Source organism: Centroberyx affinis, unplaced genomic scaffold, assembly GCF_046629955.1.
Source record: "Centroberyx affinis isolate AG114_WGS23_722 - 3 ecotype Tasmania unplaced genomic scaffold, CSIRO-AGI_Caff_v1 ptg002074l_1, whole genome shotgun sequence".
Taxonomy (NCBI): domain Eukaryota; kingdom Metazoa; phylum Chordata; class Actinopteri; order Beryciformes; family Berycidae; genus Centroberyx; species Centroberyx affinis.
In genome coordinates, this window is record NW_027280404.1 from 142,501 (window position 1) to 159,132 (window position 16,632).

At 44.6% G+C, this 16,632-nt stretch overlaps 2 protein-coding genes across 5 annotated transcripts in view; one reads left to right on the forward strand and one right to left on the reverse strand.

The window, feature by feature from the left end:
• The window catches only part of zfand5a (zinc finger, AN1-type domain 5a), an 8,380-nt gene extending 1,032 nt beyond the window's left edge, over positions 1 to 7,348 (forward strand). Inside the window, exons 2-6 of one of the 2 annotated variants that reach the window (XM_071531412.1) lie at positions 2,907 to 3,068; positions 4,044 to 4,146; positions 4,291 to 4,376; positions 5,017 to 5,145; positions 5,332 to 7,348. In XM_071531412.1, coding sequence (XP_071387513.1) covers positions 2,909 to 3,068; positions 4,044 to 4,146; positions 4,291 to 4,376; positions 5,017 to 5,145; positions 5,332 to 5,480 — 627 coding nt within the window. In that variant the 5' untranslated portion in view covers positions 2,907 to 2,908 and the 3' untranslated portion in view covers positions 5,481 to 7,348. Of the gene's footprint in view, positions 1 to 2,902; positions 3,069 to 4,043; positions 4,147 to 4,290; positions 4,377 to 5,016; positions 5,146 to 5,331 lie in introns of those variants that run through there. The other variant, XM_071531413.1, reaches the window with a different exon arrangement.
• Positions 7,349 to 10,488: 3,140 nt separating this feature from the next.
• LOC139654308 (uncharacterized) lies at positions 10,489 to 16,559 on the reverse strand. 3 transcript variants are annotated; one of them, XM_071531417.1, is made up of 6 exons: positions 16,457 to 16,558; positions 15,610 to 16,019; positions 14,988 to 15,154; positions 12,786 to 13,032; positions 11,810 to 12,677; positions 10,489 to 11,650 (listed from the first exon to the last, which is right to left on the reverse strand). In XM_071531417.1, exons 2-6 carry the CDS (start codon positions 15,851 to 15,853, stop codon positions 11,245 to 11,247), a joined length of 1,932 nt encoding a protein of 643 aa, XP_071387518.1. In that variant the 5' UTR covers positions 15,854 to 16,019; positions 16,457 to 16,558; the 3' UTR covers positions 10,489 to 11,244. The 3 variants fall into 3 exon arrangements, with proteins under 3 accessions (XP_071387518.1, XP_071387517.1, XP_071387516.1); XM_071531416.1 differs by having other exon boundaries at positions 11,810 to 13,032; positions 15,610 to 15,960; positions 16,457 to 16,559; XM_071531415.1 differs by having other exon boundaries at positions 11,810 to 13,032.
• Between the last annotated feature and the right edge of the window lie 73 nt (positions 16,560 to 16,632).

Below are 16,632 nucleotides of genomic sequence, written 5' to 3' on the forward strand. Positions count from 1 at the left end.
TGACGATTTGTTACATCTTGTCGCTTTAGGTTGAACAATTTACTGCTTGCAATAATGTAGCAGTGGGCTTATAATGCTCTGTCCTTTAGTGTGACTCAGTAGTTTTTAGCCCCCTGGCCTGAAATATGAGCTAAGCTTGCGGTTGGTACAACAACAGTGTCTTTTCTTTTGTTGGCTAGAAATACAGGCATACCACGTATGGTGTGTTTCAAACTATGGCCTATTGTCGATCGCCTATAATTAAAACAGTATAATTTCAAGCTAGACCAGTTTTTGTGATGCCTGATAATCAGTCGTTTTAGACTATTACAGTCATAACTATTCACATTTTATTGCCACGAGTGTTTGGTTTTTATGAAAGGAACTTCGTGGTGAATGATTATGGCAGTTTATCTGCCCTGTGCTGGAAACCCCCCAACTTGCCCTGTTGGGTTGTACTGAGAATACAGGAGAAGAGCAACGTGCAAATGGATTATCTTGAACATCTTGGTCTTTTAGCCTGCTGCTAGTATAAGCAAACAAAAAAGTGTTTGAGCAGTAATGTAGTGATAAACAAAAAGGCGAATAACTGATTACCCTTGGTCAGTGATCATCACATGGATACACTACCACCAACATAAACAAAAGCAGCTATTTTTCATAAAGGCACATGTGCTTTCTCTTTAAATAACTCCCTATCTTCATATAACTTACATCAGTTTGATACTCCTTAGTATAATGTGTACTGTGTGTTTATGTTGGGTTGAAAAGGTGGGTAAACTATTCAGCAAATTGAAGGGTGGGTTTACTCTCCTCTACATCGCTGGTCACGAGAGGTTGGAGACATGCATGCTGTTTGATTGACAGGTGGCCTCTAACATGACAGCTGAGCCACGCTGTTCATTGTTCCATTGTGTCATGAGGACAACCTGCAGCCATAGCTAATCTGTTAGCAGCCATAGGCCTCTTCATGCTCTTTGTTATCACAAATATGTCTTTTGTTGTTTTTTGTCAGGAGGAATCTTGTCATTCACTCAGGCGATCTAGTCTTAATTTGAACAGATAGTTTTTTTTGTTTTTTTCTCAGAGAGACTTTGTCCAAGCACAGAAAGCAGTGACATGAGATAATATTATCTGTCTGCTATCGAGCAGCATAGCTCAGATGATGCAGTACAAACATGTGACTGTACTACATTCATAGTCAAACTGCTGTTGTTGGTTTTTAAAGAGAATGATACTGGCAGCCAGAAGTAAAGAAAATTATGTTTGAGCTGTGCTGTAGCGTTACCAACCTCTTGCTCAATCCTCCTGCCTTGCATTTCTCAGCATTCAGCAGCCGAACACGTGATGCAATGGGAGAGAAGGGCTTTGTGGGCTTTTCCAAGGAAACCCTTTGTTGACACGCCTGTGGTAGCATGCAGGGGTAGAAAGAGAGAGGAGGGAGGAGCAAGAGAGAGAGAGGGGGGGGGGGTCTCAAGATTTAACAGCACTTGTTTGTCTGTTGGTGAGGTCAGGACACCTCGAGTGAACTGACAGGACGTTCTGAGCAAACTGCCAGCCTCTCCTGGAACATTAAGCTCGCCTGGTTTTTACTGCCCTGTTTGTGTCCGTGACCAGAATATAGACTAGCTTCACACCAAGGCAGGCATGCAGCTGCCATGCTACAGCACAACAGGGTCAAGGGTTGTTTACAGGGGAAATATGATACTGTTGCTGTGTACGCTAGTTGTTGCTGGCTGTGTGTTTTTTGTTGTCTGGTATCAGTTGATCAGATGATTTGTGAAACAGTCGGCAGAGGATAAGGAGACAGGATGCTTCTTACCCACCTAATCTAGGCCTTCCTGTCTGTCTGTCTTGTTCATTCATTAGGTGTTTTTGTACTATTGCCTCCCAGGCAGCTACTCCCCTTTACACAACTTCCGGTTCTTGCTGTATTGTATTGCAGCAGAGCACGGCTTCAACGTCATAGGACTCTGTCACGTTTCCCCAACTTACGCCCAGATGCTCGTTTTCAGGGTGTGTGTGTGTGTGTGTGTGTGGGGGGGGGGGGGTGGTATGAACCACAGAGAGGCGGAATTGTTTCTGAAACTGCTTTACTCAGACGTCTCTGACTGAGACTTCTTGGGTCACTTTGTTCCTGTTCTTTCACCATCTTGTCTGTGTTCTGCCAGGAACAGTAATTTTTTTTGGCTCTGTTTTGAGGTTGGTTGAGATACAGTCAGTGAGTCAGATTAGCTATGCGTTGGCTGTGAACAGTTCCTTTTTGTGTCTAGAGTGAGGCAACAACTGATTAGGGAGTGTTACTGCTAACTGTCATTCATACTCATATGATAATCATGACACAACGATAATGATGCATGAGATATCAAAGTTTTGAGGCTGGCAATGTTCAAACTAGAGGTCCATTGTTCCCTTAAATGTGGTTGTGATCATTTCCCTTTGCACATAGCCTATAACATGATTTTCCTAAGTTATAATGACATGGGGACCAAGTGAAAACAAGGAGGAAAAAGTATGTTTGTCCTAAAGCGGCATGCAGAGATGAAAATGAGAGACTGTGTCAGATGTTAGCAAGAACTATGCCAACTGTGAAAGGGAGGGTTGGAGAGGGGCGCTCAACAGTGAACAAAGTTGTGGGACAGAACATACTCCAGCTTCTGCCAAGGTGCTGAACAGAGCAAGTGTTGTTTGTTCCCAGGATTTCCTGTGGAGAAGTGTCCTCATTCATTACTGTATTCAGACTAACAGACAGGTCAAAGTAGACAGGCAGACGGTTCTCCTCATATTTTCATATCGCTGTTTTCCTGTTATCTATCTGTCAGCCCTGGTGCTACGGCAACATGTTTCTTTGGAACTGAGGTGTGTGCTCTCTATTTATCTAATACGTATTCTCTCTCTGTCTGTCTCTCTCTCTCTCATTGTGTCAGCAATGGCCCAAGAGACGAACCAGAGCCCGGTGCCCATGCTTTGTGCCACAGGCTGTGGTTTCTATGGCAACCCTAGAACCAATGGCATGTGTTCTGTTTGCTACAAGGAACACCTGACACGGCAGCAGAGCAGCGACCGTATGAGCCCGCTCAGCCCTATGGGTAAGACAACACACGCGCACGCACACACACACACACACACACACACACACACACACACACACACACACACACACACACCACACACACACACACAAAGAGATAGGAGAAAGGCCTGTCCTTTTTTGGGATTCATAAATCATCCTAGCCATTCATCATATCCTCCACACACACACACACGGCAAAATTCTGCACTAAAAACATTGATGGAATCTAATTATAGTAGGATTGTTTCCCCTGTAATTGCTACTATTTTCTTGCCTCCTCTCTTTGTCTCGGTTTCTCTGAAAACATGTAGTATATGTTCAGACGGTATTCTCAAACCTCGGAGAAAGTAAAATTTATAGCAGTCCAAATTGAGTTGACAAGCCTTGAGTTCACCGTGTAAAGGATTAAATATAATATAAATATAGCACAGCCCATATATTTAGAGCTTGAGGTAAGGAGAGACAAGGAAATATAGACATTGTTTTGAAATGCAACCAATTCTAGTCGAGTCAGTGTATTTTCCCAGCTCCTTTCCCTTGCCCTCCCTCTCTGTTTTTCCACTCAGTGTAATGAAAGACAGCTGTTTTCTTCATGACAGTGTACAAGGTTGAGGGGGGGTTGTTCACTCCTTGAGAAACCTCTGAGGTCAATCACTGAGGTTTTTCTCCTGAAAACTGGCAACCTGTTAGAACTTGTTTTTGTTAGAAGACATCATCGTCCCAGTACAGTTACAACACAAACCACATTACAAAAGAGAAGTCGTCACCTTACAGATTTGATATTTTAGAATTGGGGCAGGCATGTATCAGGCGATTGAATTGTTTTCTAATGAATTCTTTCATCAATATTGTCTTCTCTCATATACTGACTTACTGGTATACAAAGTATTGTTCTCTCAGTTCGCTTATGATGATATATAATTGGCGGTTTGTATTGATTGCTTTTGTCTAGGCGTTTTCCTCCTATCTAATGGCTTGTCTCCTCATCCAGGCTCAGCTGCTAGTCCTACCTCAGAGGCTTCGGCCATCCAGAGACTAGAAGCCAGTCTAGCCAAGGTCGATGCCTCTCCTGCCTCTTCGCCAGACATGTCTAGGTCAGTACTCTTGAGTGTTTGACTGATCGAGGCAGTGAGTGAGCCAGTTAGTTGTTCTTTACGTTGGAATATGTGTGAACTGCTGGCTCGCTGGTCCATTTTCTCCAACTCATCCATTTCCTCTCCCTCTGTGTAAACCTGCAGAACTGTTCAAGGCTCTCTTCCTGTGACTCAACAAATGACAGAGATGAGCATCTCCAGAGAGGACAAACCAGAACCCCTAGAGCCTGGTAAAGCACTGCAAACACACACACACACACTTATAGTAACAGACAGGCAGACAGACATAAACTGGCAGGCATTTTACACACACCTAAGGAACGAACACACACGCGCGCACAGGTGACTGCTCACACACAGGCTTCTTAAGGCAAACATTGCCCCGTGCGACCCACTTTAGCTGTGGTTTATTTTTGATACACCGTTGCATGCCACAGACCCAACTGCTGGATTTACTTACAGCCTCCAAGACACAGAGGCTGCCTAAAAATAAGCCTATTTAAAAATACCTCTACACCAGAGGGCATTCTCAGATTTGATGCTGCTCGCCAAAGCTTTCTCAGACTAGCGCACTGTCTTCTGCCAAGTGCAAAGTGTTTATCTAGGAGGGCACCATTTAGAGATAAGGGATATAATTTCAGCCAAATACAGTAGTGCAATTCTGGATATTAGGCTAGTGCTATCTATGTAATATGGGGTAATTCTGGGAAAAATGTATATAAACTCACATGCCATGTATTTGCGTGTCCCTACAGAACTATAAAAAACTCACTTAATCCACTGCTTGTACAAATAAGATTTCAAATAGCGGCAAATTAAGCACATGACTAATTAATATTGTTTTCTTCCTCTTCTCTCTTTCGTATCTAGTTGTAAGCCAGCCTACTGCTTCTAGCCCCAGCCCTGTAGCTTCTTCTAGCAGTGAGGAGAACAAGGGTGACACCCCCAAACCCAAGAAGAATAGGTGCTTCATGTGTCGCAAGAGGGTGGGCCTTACAGGTGAGCAGGGGGCCGCATGAAGGGGGGTGCTGATGCAACATAACAGATCGGCATATCAATCCTATCATTGATTGTCAGAGTTGTTTTGGTTTGTGATAATTGTTCTAGTACAAGGTTTTGCTTTGCCACCTGGTAGTTGTTCACCTCATATGTTCAACCTCTGACCCCTGACCATTGTGCTTCCAGGGTTCGACTGTCGCTGTGGCAACCTGTTCTGCGGCCTGCACCGGTACTCTGACAAGCACAACTGTCCCTACGACTACAAGGCCGAAGCTGCCGCCAAGATCCGCAAAGAGAACCCCGTGGTGGTGGCCGACAAGATCCAGAGAATATAATATAACAAAGCGACATCAATGGCAGCAGCAACGATGACAAGACCTTTGACAAAAGACTGGAGTATGAGTGTGAACCTTTGAAATGAACACTGGCATGAGTGGTTAAGTGAGGATTAAAAGGACTCGATTTCCCAAATTACAACCTCGAGAAAATAAAAGAAAAGAGAAGAAAAAAAAGAAAAGATCCTGTCTGAGGGAGATGCATGAATGATCACTTTTCTCCTTTTTTGATTAATTCATTAGTTTGTTTTATCCTTTTTTCTGTGGTGTGACTTTGCCGCTGTTCAGTCCTTTTTTTTTAAGAATATATATTGTCTTATTAAGAGCAGCCCGGGGTAACTGTCCAGGATATGCTGTGTTCCTCTCACCTAAAGCAGGCGCCATTTTGTGCCAAACCGTAGGCAGCCATTTTACTTCGACCTTGTCATGTGTCAGACGCCGGCAGGTCTTTCCATGCATTCAGATTACACAGTAACAGTCCACGAGTTGTGGCCCTCAGTCTACAAACCTCTTGTTCTGCGTTCCGTTAGTATTGGAGTCAGTCGACATTTGGAGAACCGTACAACTGTGCCCCGCAGTGCACAAGGGGCTTTGTTAATTTGTCTCTGTCCTTCCTAGCTTTACCTACCTCACAGCTGCCGTGTTAAGCTTTGTTGTCTTCCCTCTTTACTTTCTCTTCATCAGCTTATTTGGCCCTAGCAGAATGACGGGTCATCTTGATATTACACTCTTAGGTAGTCGGCCTCAGTAACTCTCTGAACAGCATGTCTGTGTTGACTTTTGTCATTTTGATTGTGATGAGGTCGTTTCCGTTTATGGTCGGGAGGTATCGTAGAAAACAGGGACAAAATATTACTCCACTTTTTACTGAATCTAAACATTTGGGATGGACATGACGGGTGAACGAGGTCCCAAAGTGGTCTGAGCTCAGATTGTAATCCCAGAAGCTCAGGTGGAGGGCTGTGTACGCTGATGCTGGAGCAGTTTCCAGGGTGAGGTCTGGGAGGAGGGTGGCTCCCCTCCCTGGCGGTCCGTTGTATGGATTTACAATACAGTATGAGGGGGGCATGAATGAATGGGATAAATGCATGGGTTACTCTTCATCTGCAGTAGTGTGTGTAAGGAATATCTAAATGAATTTGGCATCACTCAACTAGTGTTTTGGTCATTTTATTCGCTGAGAGACACTTTTATGTTGAAAGTATGTTTCATTTTCTTTTTTTTCTCTTCCATTGGTATTTAGTACTGATGTTAGCACATGTATTCAGTGCATTTGTGGAATTAGGGTATGTGAACCACGCTATGTATTATTTTTTTCGTATGCGCTAACAGAAAGTTTGTGTGAGCACAGAATGCGTGTATGGGTGTGTTGTTCCCCAACCCTTTCGTCTGTGGAGCTACCCGGTTTATCAGCACATGTTTACAGAACTACAGGAGCATGCCAGAGCTAGATTTATGAAAAATAATAGATACCAGGATTTAGATGTAACTTCTCATCTCTAACAGCTATTGGTCTGTGTGTCTGCTATAGAGCACTGTAGAGAAGTGTGCGTGTGTGTATTCGTGTGTGCGTGCATGTGCACGTACCTGTGAGTAAGTGTGTTTTCATGGCTGCCTGACACATTGAAACACATGTATGTTTGTGACTTGTGTTAACCCCTTTTTCTCCCCTGTAAGGATGTGAGTTTTTTCATTTAAAAAACAACTGTATGTATCCGTTTGAGTTTTTCCTTTCTGATTCTTAGTTATATGCAAATTTGTACAAAAAAAGAAAAAACAACAAACTGTGTTGATATTTATGTATTACATATAATCTTGCTATCCAGCATTACAACAGAATTGTATCATGTAAATAAAACTATGTACAGAGAGACATTACAAGGCCTGATTATGTTTTTTTTTTTATGACTTATTTTTACGTGATTTTGCGGGAAGGACTGAGCCTTATATGGTACACGCTCTGCTCTGTGATCCACCGGGGCACCCCTGGCCTGATTATGTTTTGACTTTTAAAAGCTTCAGGGTTGTTTTAGACAACACTAATCTTTCAGCATCTTTTTACATTATTGGAATTTGATAGCCATTTTGTGCTAATTAACCTCTGTCATCGGCTTACAGTTTATCTGAAAATGTACTTAAAACGCCTTGAAAAGCATTTGTTCAAAACGCCATGCTAACCAGTGAGATGTCTTTTTTGTTTTGGTCTGAAAAGTGGGCTTGTTGTACCTTAACATAGTTTATGTGAAAGGAAAAGAAGGCTGTGGCAGCCTATGTTAGTGAGATTGTTAGGTATAAACAACTGCGGTATTCATTTCCATCAGGACAAGAATGGTCTAGGACCCAGATGTCAAAAGCCCTGGCATTGCCCTCTAAGTCTTTACCCAGGTTAACCTGGCTTCTTTTGCTCCTTCCCGTTAATACAGGGTGCTGGCAGCACATAAACCCCACTCACCAGCCTCTTGTCTGGGTCACACAGGAAGCATTAGTCCCTGGACCCTGGAAGAGAGGGTTACAAGCTTCTGTTCCGCTCTTTATCTAGGCCAAGGCGAGGGGTGAAGATTTGTGCCGTAGGTACAGGACACGCCGTGTGTGTTTTTAGAGACAATGTGTTTTCTCACACTCCTGTTGGGAGCTCTGGGGGAGAGTGTGTCGGCAGATGGCGTCACACCGACAGCTGCTCAGACAGCTGAGGTGTGTTCGTGTGGGGTTTCTGTGACTGAGACCGAGACAGAGAGCTACTGAGGCTACAGCGTCTGGACAGAAGTCTGGAGTCAAAGGCAGCGAAAAGATTAGACAACCCTTTGTGGCACAGATCTACCTGTTGTAATGGTCTTCTAAACATGTACAAAACTCCTAGATCATTTCCCCCATATGGACCGCTAGGGGAAGATCAGATCCGTACCTCACCGAGTTAGAACTCAGATTTTTATGAGCCTGATTAAATCCAGCCAGTAATAATAAGTATAGTATAAGACATTAATTACTGACCACAGCCTCCTCCTAACTGTTCAGAGCCAGACCCTTTAGCAGGGGGGGCAGAGGAGTGCACCTCATTACGAATATGGTGACAGATGAGAGGAGGATCAACACACTCAAAATATGACCTGGAACAACTGCAGAAATCCAGCATCCCACTCTTTCTGTGTGTGTTTGTGTGTATGTGTGTGTGTGTGTGTGTGTTTGTGTGTGCGCGCGCACATGCACGGGTGCACATGTGCACTCATTTGGAGCTAAAGGGTTGGGCACGTGTACACACACACACACACACACACACGCACAGAGACACACACTCCAATATCATTCACCACTCCGATTTAACCTATAATTTCTTTTTCTGATGTCTGTAGCCTGTCTGTGTCACCTTCCCTTTAGGTCTCTCTCTCTCCCTTTCTCTCTCTCATAAACACACACACACACACAGTCTGTCAGTGAGTTCGACAGTGGATGTAAGACATCAGAGTGACTGATAACGACAGATGTTGTAGCCAGATGTACGAATATCAGCCGAAGGGGTTGAACGTTAGCTGAGGCCACAGACAGAAAACACACACACACACACTCTCTCTCTCTCTCTCTCTTGCAGTTGTCCATAAATAAAATGCCATTTGGCCAATAAGGGAGGAGGGGGCAGTGAGTGTCCATATACATAAGTAAAACATGCTGCTGTTCCCCCATCCAGCTTTTACCCTCTATACTGTTTAGTTAAAAGTTAAAATAACTACACTCTATATTTAAAGAAGGGAAACTTTTTCAGCCCAAGGCACAAATTCAGGCAATTAATCCTGGGACTCAAGCTCAGGAAAACATACTCAAGGAGCTATGGATCGAAGGAAAAAGAGACTTGCTATAGAGGAACAGGACTGAACAGGCAGTAGGAGTTCACTGTAGCCTGGATGAATGAGCAAGTGGAGCCAGAGAGGAAAGTGTGTGTGTGTGTGTGTGTGTGTATGACCCTCTACAATGAGGCAGAGGCTGACATGGCAGAGAGAGAGAGAGAGAGAGAGAGAGGGAGAGAGAGAAACAGTGTGAGTTTGGTTCAGTGGCCAGGAGGAGTGGTTGAGATTAGGGAGGGGTGACCTGGGGTGGCGTCACTAAGCTTTCCCAGAGTGTAACCAGATTAGACCAGTCTGAGCTCAGGCCCGACAATAACGACACACAGCAACTAACACGCTAACTACTCACATACACACAGTCAAACAGATAGACAAACTCACACATACATAAATGTAGCTAAAAAAAAGCAGAGCAGGGCTTTGACTGAGATCTATTGAGATCTAGGACGACTGCTTATTGTACTCTGAAACGCACACAACACCAGTGGTATAGGAGATGGTAAGGTGATCTCTCTGTACGACAGCACAGACCAGAGGCATGTTTATCGCCTCCGAGTTAGCAGGAAGTGTCAGGAGTCATCTAGAAAGCCGCCTCTGACTCATGGATTACAGGACTGGCAGCATCACCGAGGACTCAGGGAGAGGGAGAGAGAGAGAGAGAGAGAGGGAGAGAGGGAGAGAGGGAGGGCAGGTGAGTGCGTTCAGTATAGGTGTGAGAGTGAATGACAGCAGAAGCAAAACATTTCTGAATAAAGGAATATAATGCCAGACAACAACACACGCTATTGAATAAACAAGTTATGAAACCATTGGCTGGTGTTGGTGATGGATCAGAGAGTGATATGACATCAGTGAAAGAATGCTATTCATCATGACCTGATTTCTGTTTCTAAATCTGGGAGCCGCCGATTGGGGACATGTACTCACACACACAGGCACCGAGGATGAAATGGTGACAAAGCATTTAAGGGAACTACGAGGCCAGGCCATCTAGGGACACCTGGACTTGATGCAGAAACAATGTTTTTTGAGTAAGGATTGAGTAAAGTCATCAATACATTCCACAGGTAAAATATGCTTACACTAAAGCACGTCACTAATATTAGTGACATCAAATTAATTAAATGTCAAAAGGATGTACAACCAAACATCTGTTTCATTTTAAAATACGTCTTTATTAAAAATATGACATTGTACCATTATATGAGGCACATGATAATCACAGCAACAAAAAACACCTGCTAAGATTGATTCAAGGCACTATATCGCATGTTTTTATCAAACAGTAATTCCCACATCATTTGATTGCAAGCAATGAGCACAATGGCCGACAGTCTGTAAGATTAATCTTTGTCTGTAGGGCGGGTAAGGATTTGGGTTAAAAAGGTAACAAAATAAACACCATCTTAGACACTGATACAATCTGACTGATAAAAGTATACATTATATTTCAATGCACATAATAGTCAAATCTGTATAAATCAAGAGTATTTTCAACCGAAATTATTATAAAATAAGGCCTAAACATTGTTTTAGATTCTGATGAAAGGCAGAAAAAACTTACTTTCAATCTTATTTCAATCCCATGTGAAGTATGGGATTTATTTCAATATACAGTATAAAGTGTATAGAGTATAGAGTATAAAGTGGTGTGACACTCAGTGTCAACTTCAAAATCATAGATTATGAAAAAGTGCTAAAGGAAGAAGGGAAGACACACTCTGACATTCATATCCGGTCTGACATCAGAAAGTTCATGAAGTTGTTGAGTCATCTTCCTCAAGTTGGTTAGAGTGATAACATGTCGCCTCCTGTTGGCCAAACTCATTAAAGTCCTTCCACAAAAACAAAACCCAGACTCAAAGGTAAATTATCATGAGGTTTTCTCCAGTGCAGTAACTTGAGGAGTGATCTGCCCCCCCCCCCCCTCACTACGTCCAGACGAGTTGGACGTTGTTGGACGTCTGAAAGTACAAAGACTCCAGTCGGCTGATTTCCCAACAGCAGCTCAGATCCAGGTACTTGAGTCGCTTGCACCCTTGCACTAACCCTATCACTGTTTGCATGGACACGTTGCTCCGGGCCAGGCTGAGGTGCTGCACCCGTCCAAGCGGCAGGGGGGGCAGGTCTGAGGAATCTGCCCCACGGTGTTGGTTGCCATGCAAGTTCCACCTGAATCTGGACAGTATGTCTTGGAAAACAGAGTTCAGAGGGCAAGGCAGGGCGACCAGGGAGACTTTCTCCAATAAGGGAGAGCCCGACAGAAGACACTTCAGCACCCTCTTCAGGGACATCCAGGACATGACAGGCTTCATCTGGCTGTGTTCATAGGAGAAACTAGACACATAAGAGACAAAAACAACATAGATGAATAAGAATACTTTACTGGCCATTCTATTCTAGGTAATTACAAACAAGGTGAGAGGAATCACTGCGCTGCAGCGTCAAAGCCATTCTTTAATTGATTAAAACATGGGTTATAAGACCTCAACTTACTTGAGTGTGAGAGAGTAGAGGTTAGGTAGACTCGGCAGATTCCGTTCATCCCCCTCTTCGTCTTCCTCCTCTTCTTCGTCCTGCGCAGCAGTGGGAGGCTCAGCGCAGATGAGCAGCTCTCGGAGTCTGGGACAGGCCTGGATGACCTCCAGCAGAGGGGTGTGAGGGCTGGTTTTCACCCCCTCCAGGGTGAGCGAGACCAGGGAGGAGCCCACGCCTTGCAGGGCGGGGAGGAGATCCACCAGAGGTCCAGGGTAGCGTAGCGAGAGGCTCCGCAGCTGGCCCGACCAGGTCTGCAGGCCCGCAGCTAACACAGACCCCTGGCTTCTTCCTCCGGTGTCCTCCTCATCGTCAAAGTCCAGGGAGACGGAGTGGACATCTGGACACAATCGGCCTACAGTCTCCAGAGAAGCAAACGATAAGCCCTGGACGTCCCTTAGACGTAGGGTCAAGCTTTCGGCGTCAAGCTTTGGCACCGCTCTTCCTACCCGGCCTTTCTCTGCTACTCCTCCTCCACTACTTGTATCATCCTCACTCTCGCTCTCATAGCCCTCCCACAACATCCTCTCATCCTCTTCTTCATCCTCATTTTCTTCATTTGTTGCTTCATTCTTCCTCCCACTATCCATCCCCTGCCTCAGCCTCCGCTCCCTCCACACTTCCTCCAGCCTTGGCACTCCTTCTCTGCGAGTTAACTCGTCCGTTTGGCCAAAGTCTCTCCGGCAGATGAGACTGCAGGCCTGCGCCAGGCACGCCATGGCCACTCTCTCCAGGCGGGGCATGGAGAGCAAGAGGCAGGCCGCGGCCGCCGTGGGGTCTCCCTCTTCTTCCCCAAACCCAATGTCCAGTGCCAGGAGACTGCTGAGGGGGAGCGGCAACAGAGGGGAGGAAAAGGAGGAAGAGGGGTCAGAGTAGGACGGAGGAGAAACGGGGGAATGAGAGGCAGAGGTGTGGCGGAAAGATGAACCAGGAGGACTACTAGAGGAAGAGGAGAAAGCCCCGCCTCCGAGAGCAAGCAGTGCTGCAGGGGAGAGGAAGTGACAGCGGGAAACGTCTAGGTGGCACAGCAAAGGGCAGCAGCGGGCGAGCGTCCTGATCACCCGTCTGTCACAGGGGGTGCCGGCCAGGGAGAGAGAGCGCAGGACAGGCAGACAGCTCAGCAGGTCACACTGGACCTGGGAGGGCAGCTGCTGGGCTCCAGACAGGTCCAGACTGGACAGAACCTGAGATGAGAAGTTAAAAATAAATACATAAAGGGTTATAGGCCAAAATACATGCAAATAGTAAACATGTTGTCCCCCACCAGTGATGTAGTTCCGCCCTTGGGTCAGTCAGTGATTGCTGAGTGTACTTGAAATATGAGTGAAATTGTATAAGCATTTTCATATGGGACAATGAAAGGACAGATTGACCATATATTTCTGTTGCCTACTCTCCTCAGAATTAGGCTTACAAGTTATATCTTGAAATGTAGTAACTGTTAATTGTCCTGTTTTTACTCAATACAGTACAAAATATAAGAACTACAACACGCAATAAATGGAATCCGTACATTACATAATGTACACTACAATACAGTTTATAATACAATATACAATATAACATACAACACCAGGAGCGAGAGTGTTATGAATAATATAAATGCTAAATGATAAGTGATATATGGTATTGCACAGTAGGTAAGTGGTAATATGATATAAGTAGTCAACACTGACGGCACAGTGATAGTGCAGTGATGATGCAATAACAGTACAACAGTCCAACAACTGTACAATAACTACAGTGTCTTGTGGTTAGAGGTTTGCCTAAAAAATTCTCCATTGACTCTCACTTCAACACATCAACCCAGTCTGATGTCTCCAAGTGTGTAGCGTGTGTAGACTATTATGTTACCTATATGATAACTTTAACTTGCTTTACCACTGAGTCCCCATTCATTGTCAATGCCGCCCTCTAGCGGCACAAAGTCAAAGTTACAGTGTGACTAACGAACTAACGAACTAACTAACTAACTAACTAACGGACTGAGACCGATCCATAGTCCCCCCTTTGGTGGAGGACAAAAATGCAACAACTCTCCTGGGATCACAACTTCTTCATATTTGAAAATGCTGTCTTGTACTAGCAGGGTTTCCCATAAACTGATTATGTTTGTATGTATGCTTATGCCCAGGTTAATTAACGTAATTTAAAGTAAACTTTTGTTATTTTGGGTGCTGGGATGCACTAAGTTGTACTATAAAATTATACTATTTAAAAAAAAACAACTAAAGATTTAAAGGATAATTCCGGTTATTTTCTACCTGAAACGTGTTTTAATCACTTCTTGGATTCATTACCACTTTGGTCCTGTGTGTGTGTATTGGATAGCAGCACTCCCAGCAACCTGCAGCTACCTAAAGCCCTACAGTGAAAGTGATAAAATTTTGAACACAATTAATCGTCATCATGGCAAAAACTAGGAAAATAAGTATAGTATATATAGTATAGCAATAGTCAGCTAATGTTGCAGTAGTAAGCTAGCCAATCATGAGCTCATAGTCAATAGAGTGACAGACTTTAGTGCTTAAACACAGATAAGACACTGAAATCACTGAATGACATATCAATAAAATCCCTACTCAGATGTACACTGAATGTACAAGATATTAGGGGCACTTTTCATTAAGTACACTGTTGACGTGAATCCAGGTAAAAGCCATTATCCCTTACTGATTATACCAATCACAAAGGAGGAGATGTAGATAACAAATTAGAGGAGGATTTTTAAGCTTTGAGACAAATGAGATCTGGATTGTGCCAAAGGGGCTACAACTCAGTATCAGGAAGATGTCCCTAATATTTTGCGTATATACACACACACAGCTGAAAAAACAACCTGAAGTCAATCACTATTTGAATAGACTGAATAGAGGAATAAAGGTTTTGCCTCCCGTCCCGGCTGTGGTAACTGCCAAACTGTGGGAAACTGACTTGATTGTACTAGCTGCTTGTGAATGACACTGATCCAGCATCTGTTCAGTTCATTATCTCAACCATAAGTGTGATCTCTCATTCATTAGTGGCAAAAGGCAAATGTGATAAATCCTGGCTTCAGTACACAAACACTGGCTATTGACCACTAGAGACACTTTATAAATGCCGGCCCGGGCGCCAAGACTGGAGGTTCCTCTCTGACCTGGCAACGCGCGGCGATGAGGGTACAGAGGGCGGAGGTGGCCAGGCCGGGACAGCCTGCCAGAGACAGGCCGCGGAGCTGGGGGACCAGCAGGAGGTGCAGGGCCGCTCGGGACAACTGCTGTCTGGAGGACAGCAGACATGTCAGCTCCTCCACCAGCTCACCCGCTGGAGGGAGGGGAGGAGAGACAGAGAGAGAGAGGCAATATTGCATCGTAAGTTTCCTTTTTTCTGTTTCTTTGTTTCCTTTTTGCATTTGTATGACATGATATTGTATGACTATACACAGCCCATACTGCTTTGGCAACATTGTATCCCAACAGTCATGCCGATAAAGCATATTTGAATTTGAATTTGAGTTAGAGAGACAGAGACAGAGAGAGAGAGAGAGAGAGAGGGAGAGAGATAGAGAGAGAGAGAGAGAGAGAGAGAGAGATTGTAGCGCAATAAACCATCACATAGTACATGAGGAAGTCCAGCTTCTTATTCTACCTCAGACATAGCCATTTTTGTGTTGCAGAAACTAATAATGATGCTATAGTGAAATATAAATATTAATGTCATATTTTTTTAAGTCCCCAGTGTGAACACTACGACTAGACACAACTGCCTTACAGACTCACGCAGTATGTTGAAAGGTCCCATGATGTGCCTGAAGCAGTACTGATCCAGGTAGTTGTCGGCGTAGTCTTTCACCCACACTGTCTTCATGTTGTCCGCCAGGCTCAGCAGACACAGCCGGGTCAGCGAAACAACAGAGCCGTCTTCATCTGTCTCCCTGCGCTCCCTCTTCCTCCCCGTCCTCATCTTCCTCTGCTTGGTCCCGGGCGTCGCTCCTGGCTTGCCTGAGGCCCGGAACAAGGGCATGGCTGGACGGAGGCTGTTTGTTTCGATGCGGAAGGGGGGTGTAATGGCGTAGAAAGGCCTTTGTGTGTCTGCGTGGCGGGGGGATGCTTTTCCCTGTTGCTGGAGGGCTTTGAGAACAATTCACCACAGTGTAGGTGTCACTATCAGCATGGCATCATCTATGAGTCTGTGAGAGGTGACAAACTCCTTCGTCATCAGCTATAAAATCGTGTACATTATCACAGATGAACAATTAGGCCTACAGGGTGCATGGCATATACATTTCACTAGTGAAGAAACTAGAGCTCACTCACAACATCTCTCTCACAACAGAGAGAGAGAGAGAGAGAGACATACACAGACCATACACTGATCACACACACTGATACAAAGGAGAAGGGTTATTAATATGAAAATGTTGATCCATAACTGATGTACTGTGAGAAAGAGAGAGTTGACTGACAAGATATCCCAGAGGCTATTTTACACCCGGGATGCACGGTGAAAGCCATCAACTGTAACTAATTATCTAGTAGCACAGAAAACCAGCAGTAGTACTCTGCAGCCATGGTTTCATTCATAACAAGGAAGAAGCATCTGTAGTGGACATTAAACACAGCCTACCTGCCAAGTCAAACAGAAGAAAACACCAACAACTTAGGGACCAGGCAGGACAGGACAGGGGTGTAAAGACCTTACTTGCTCTACAGCAACCTTTGCTCGTGGAAATTCCCAGCAGCAACACTTCCTGTCGCGCGGCTGGACGGAGGGTGTGTACGGAACAGAACTGGAGCTGTGTT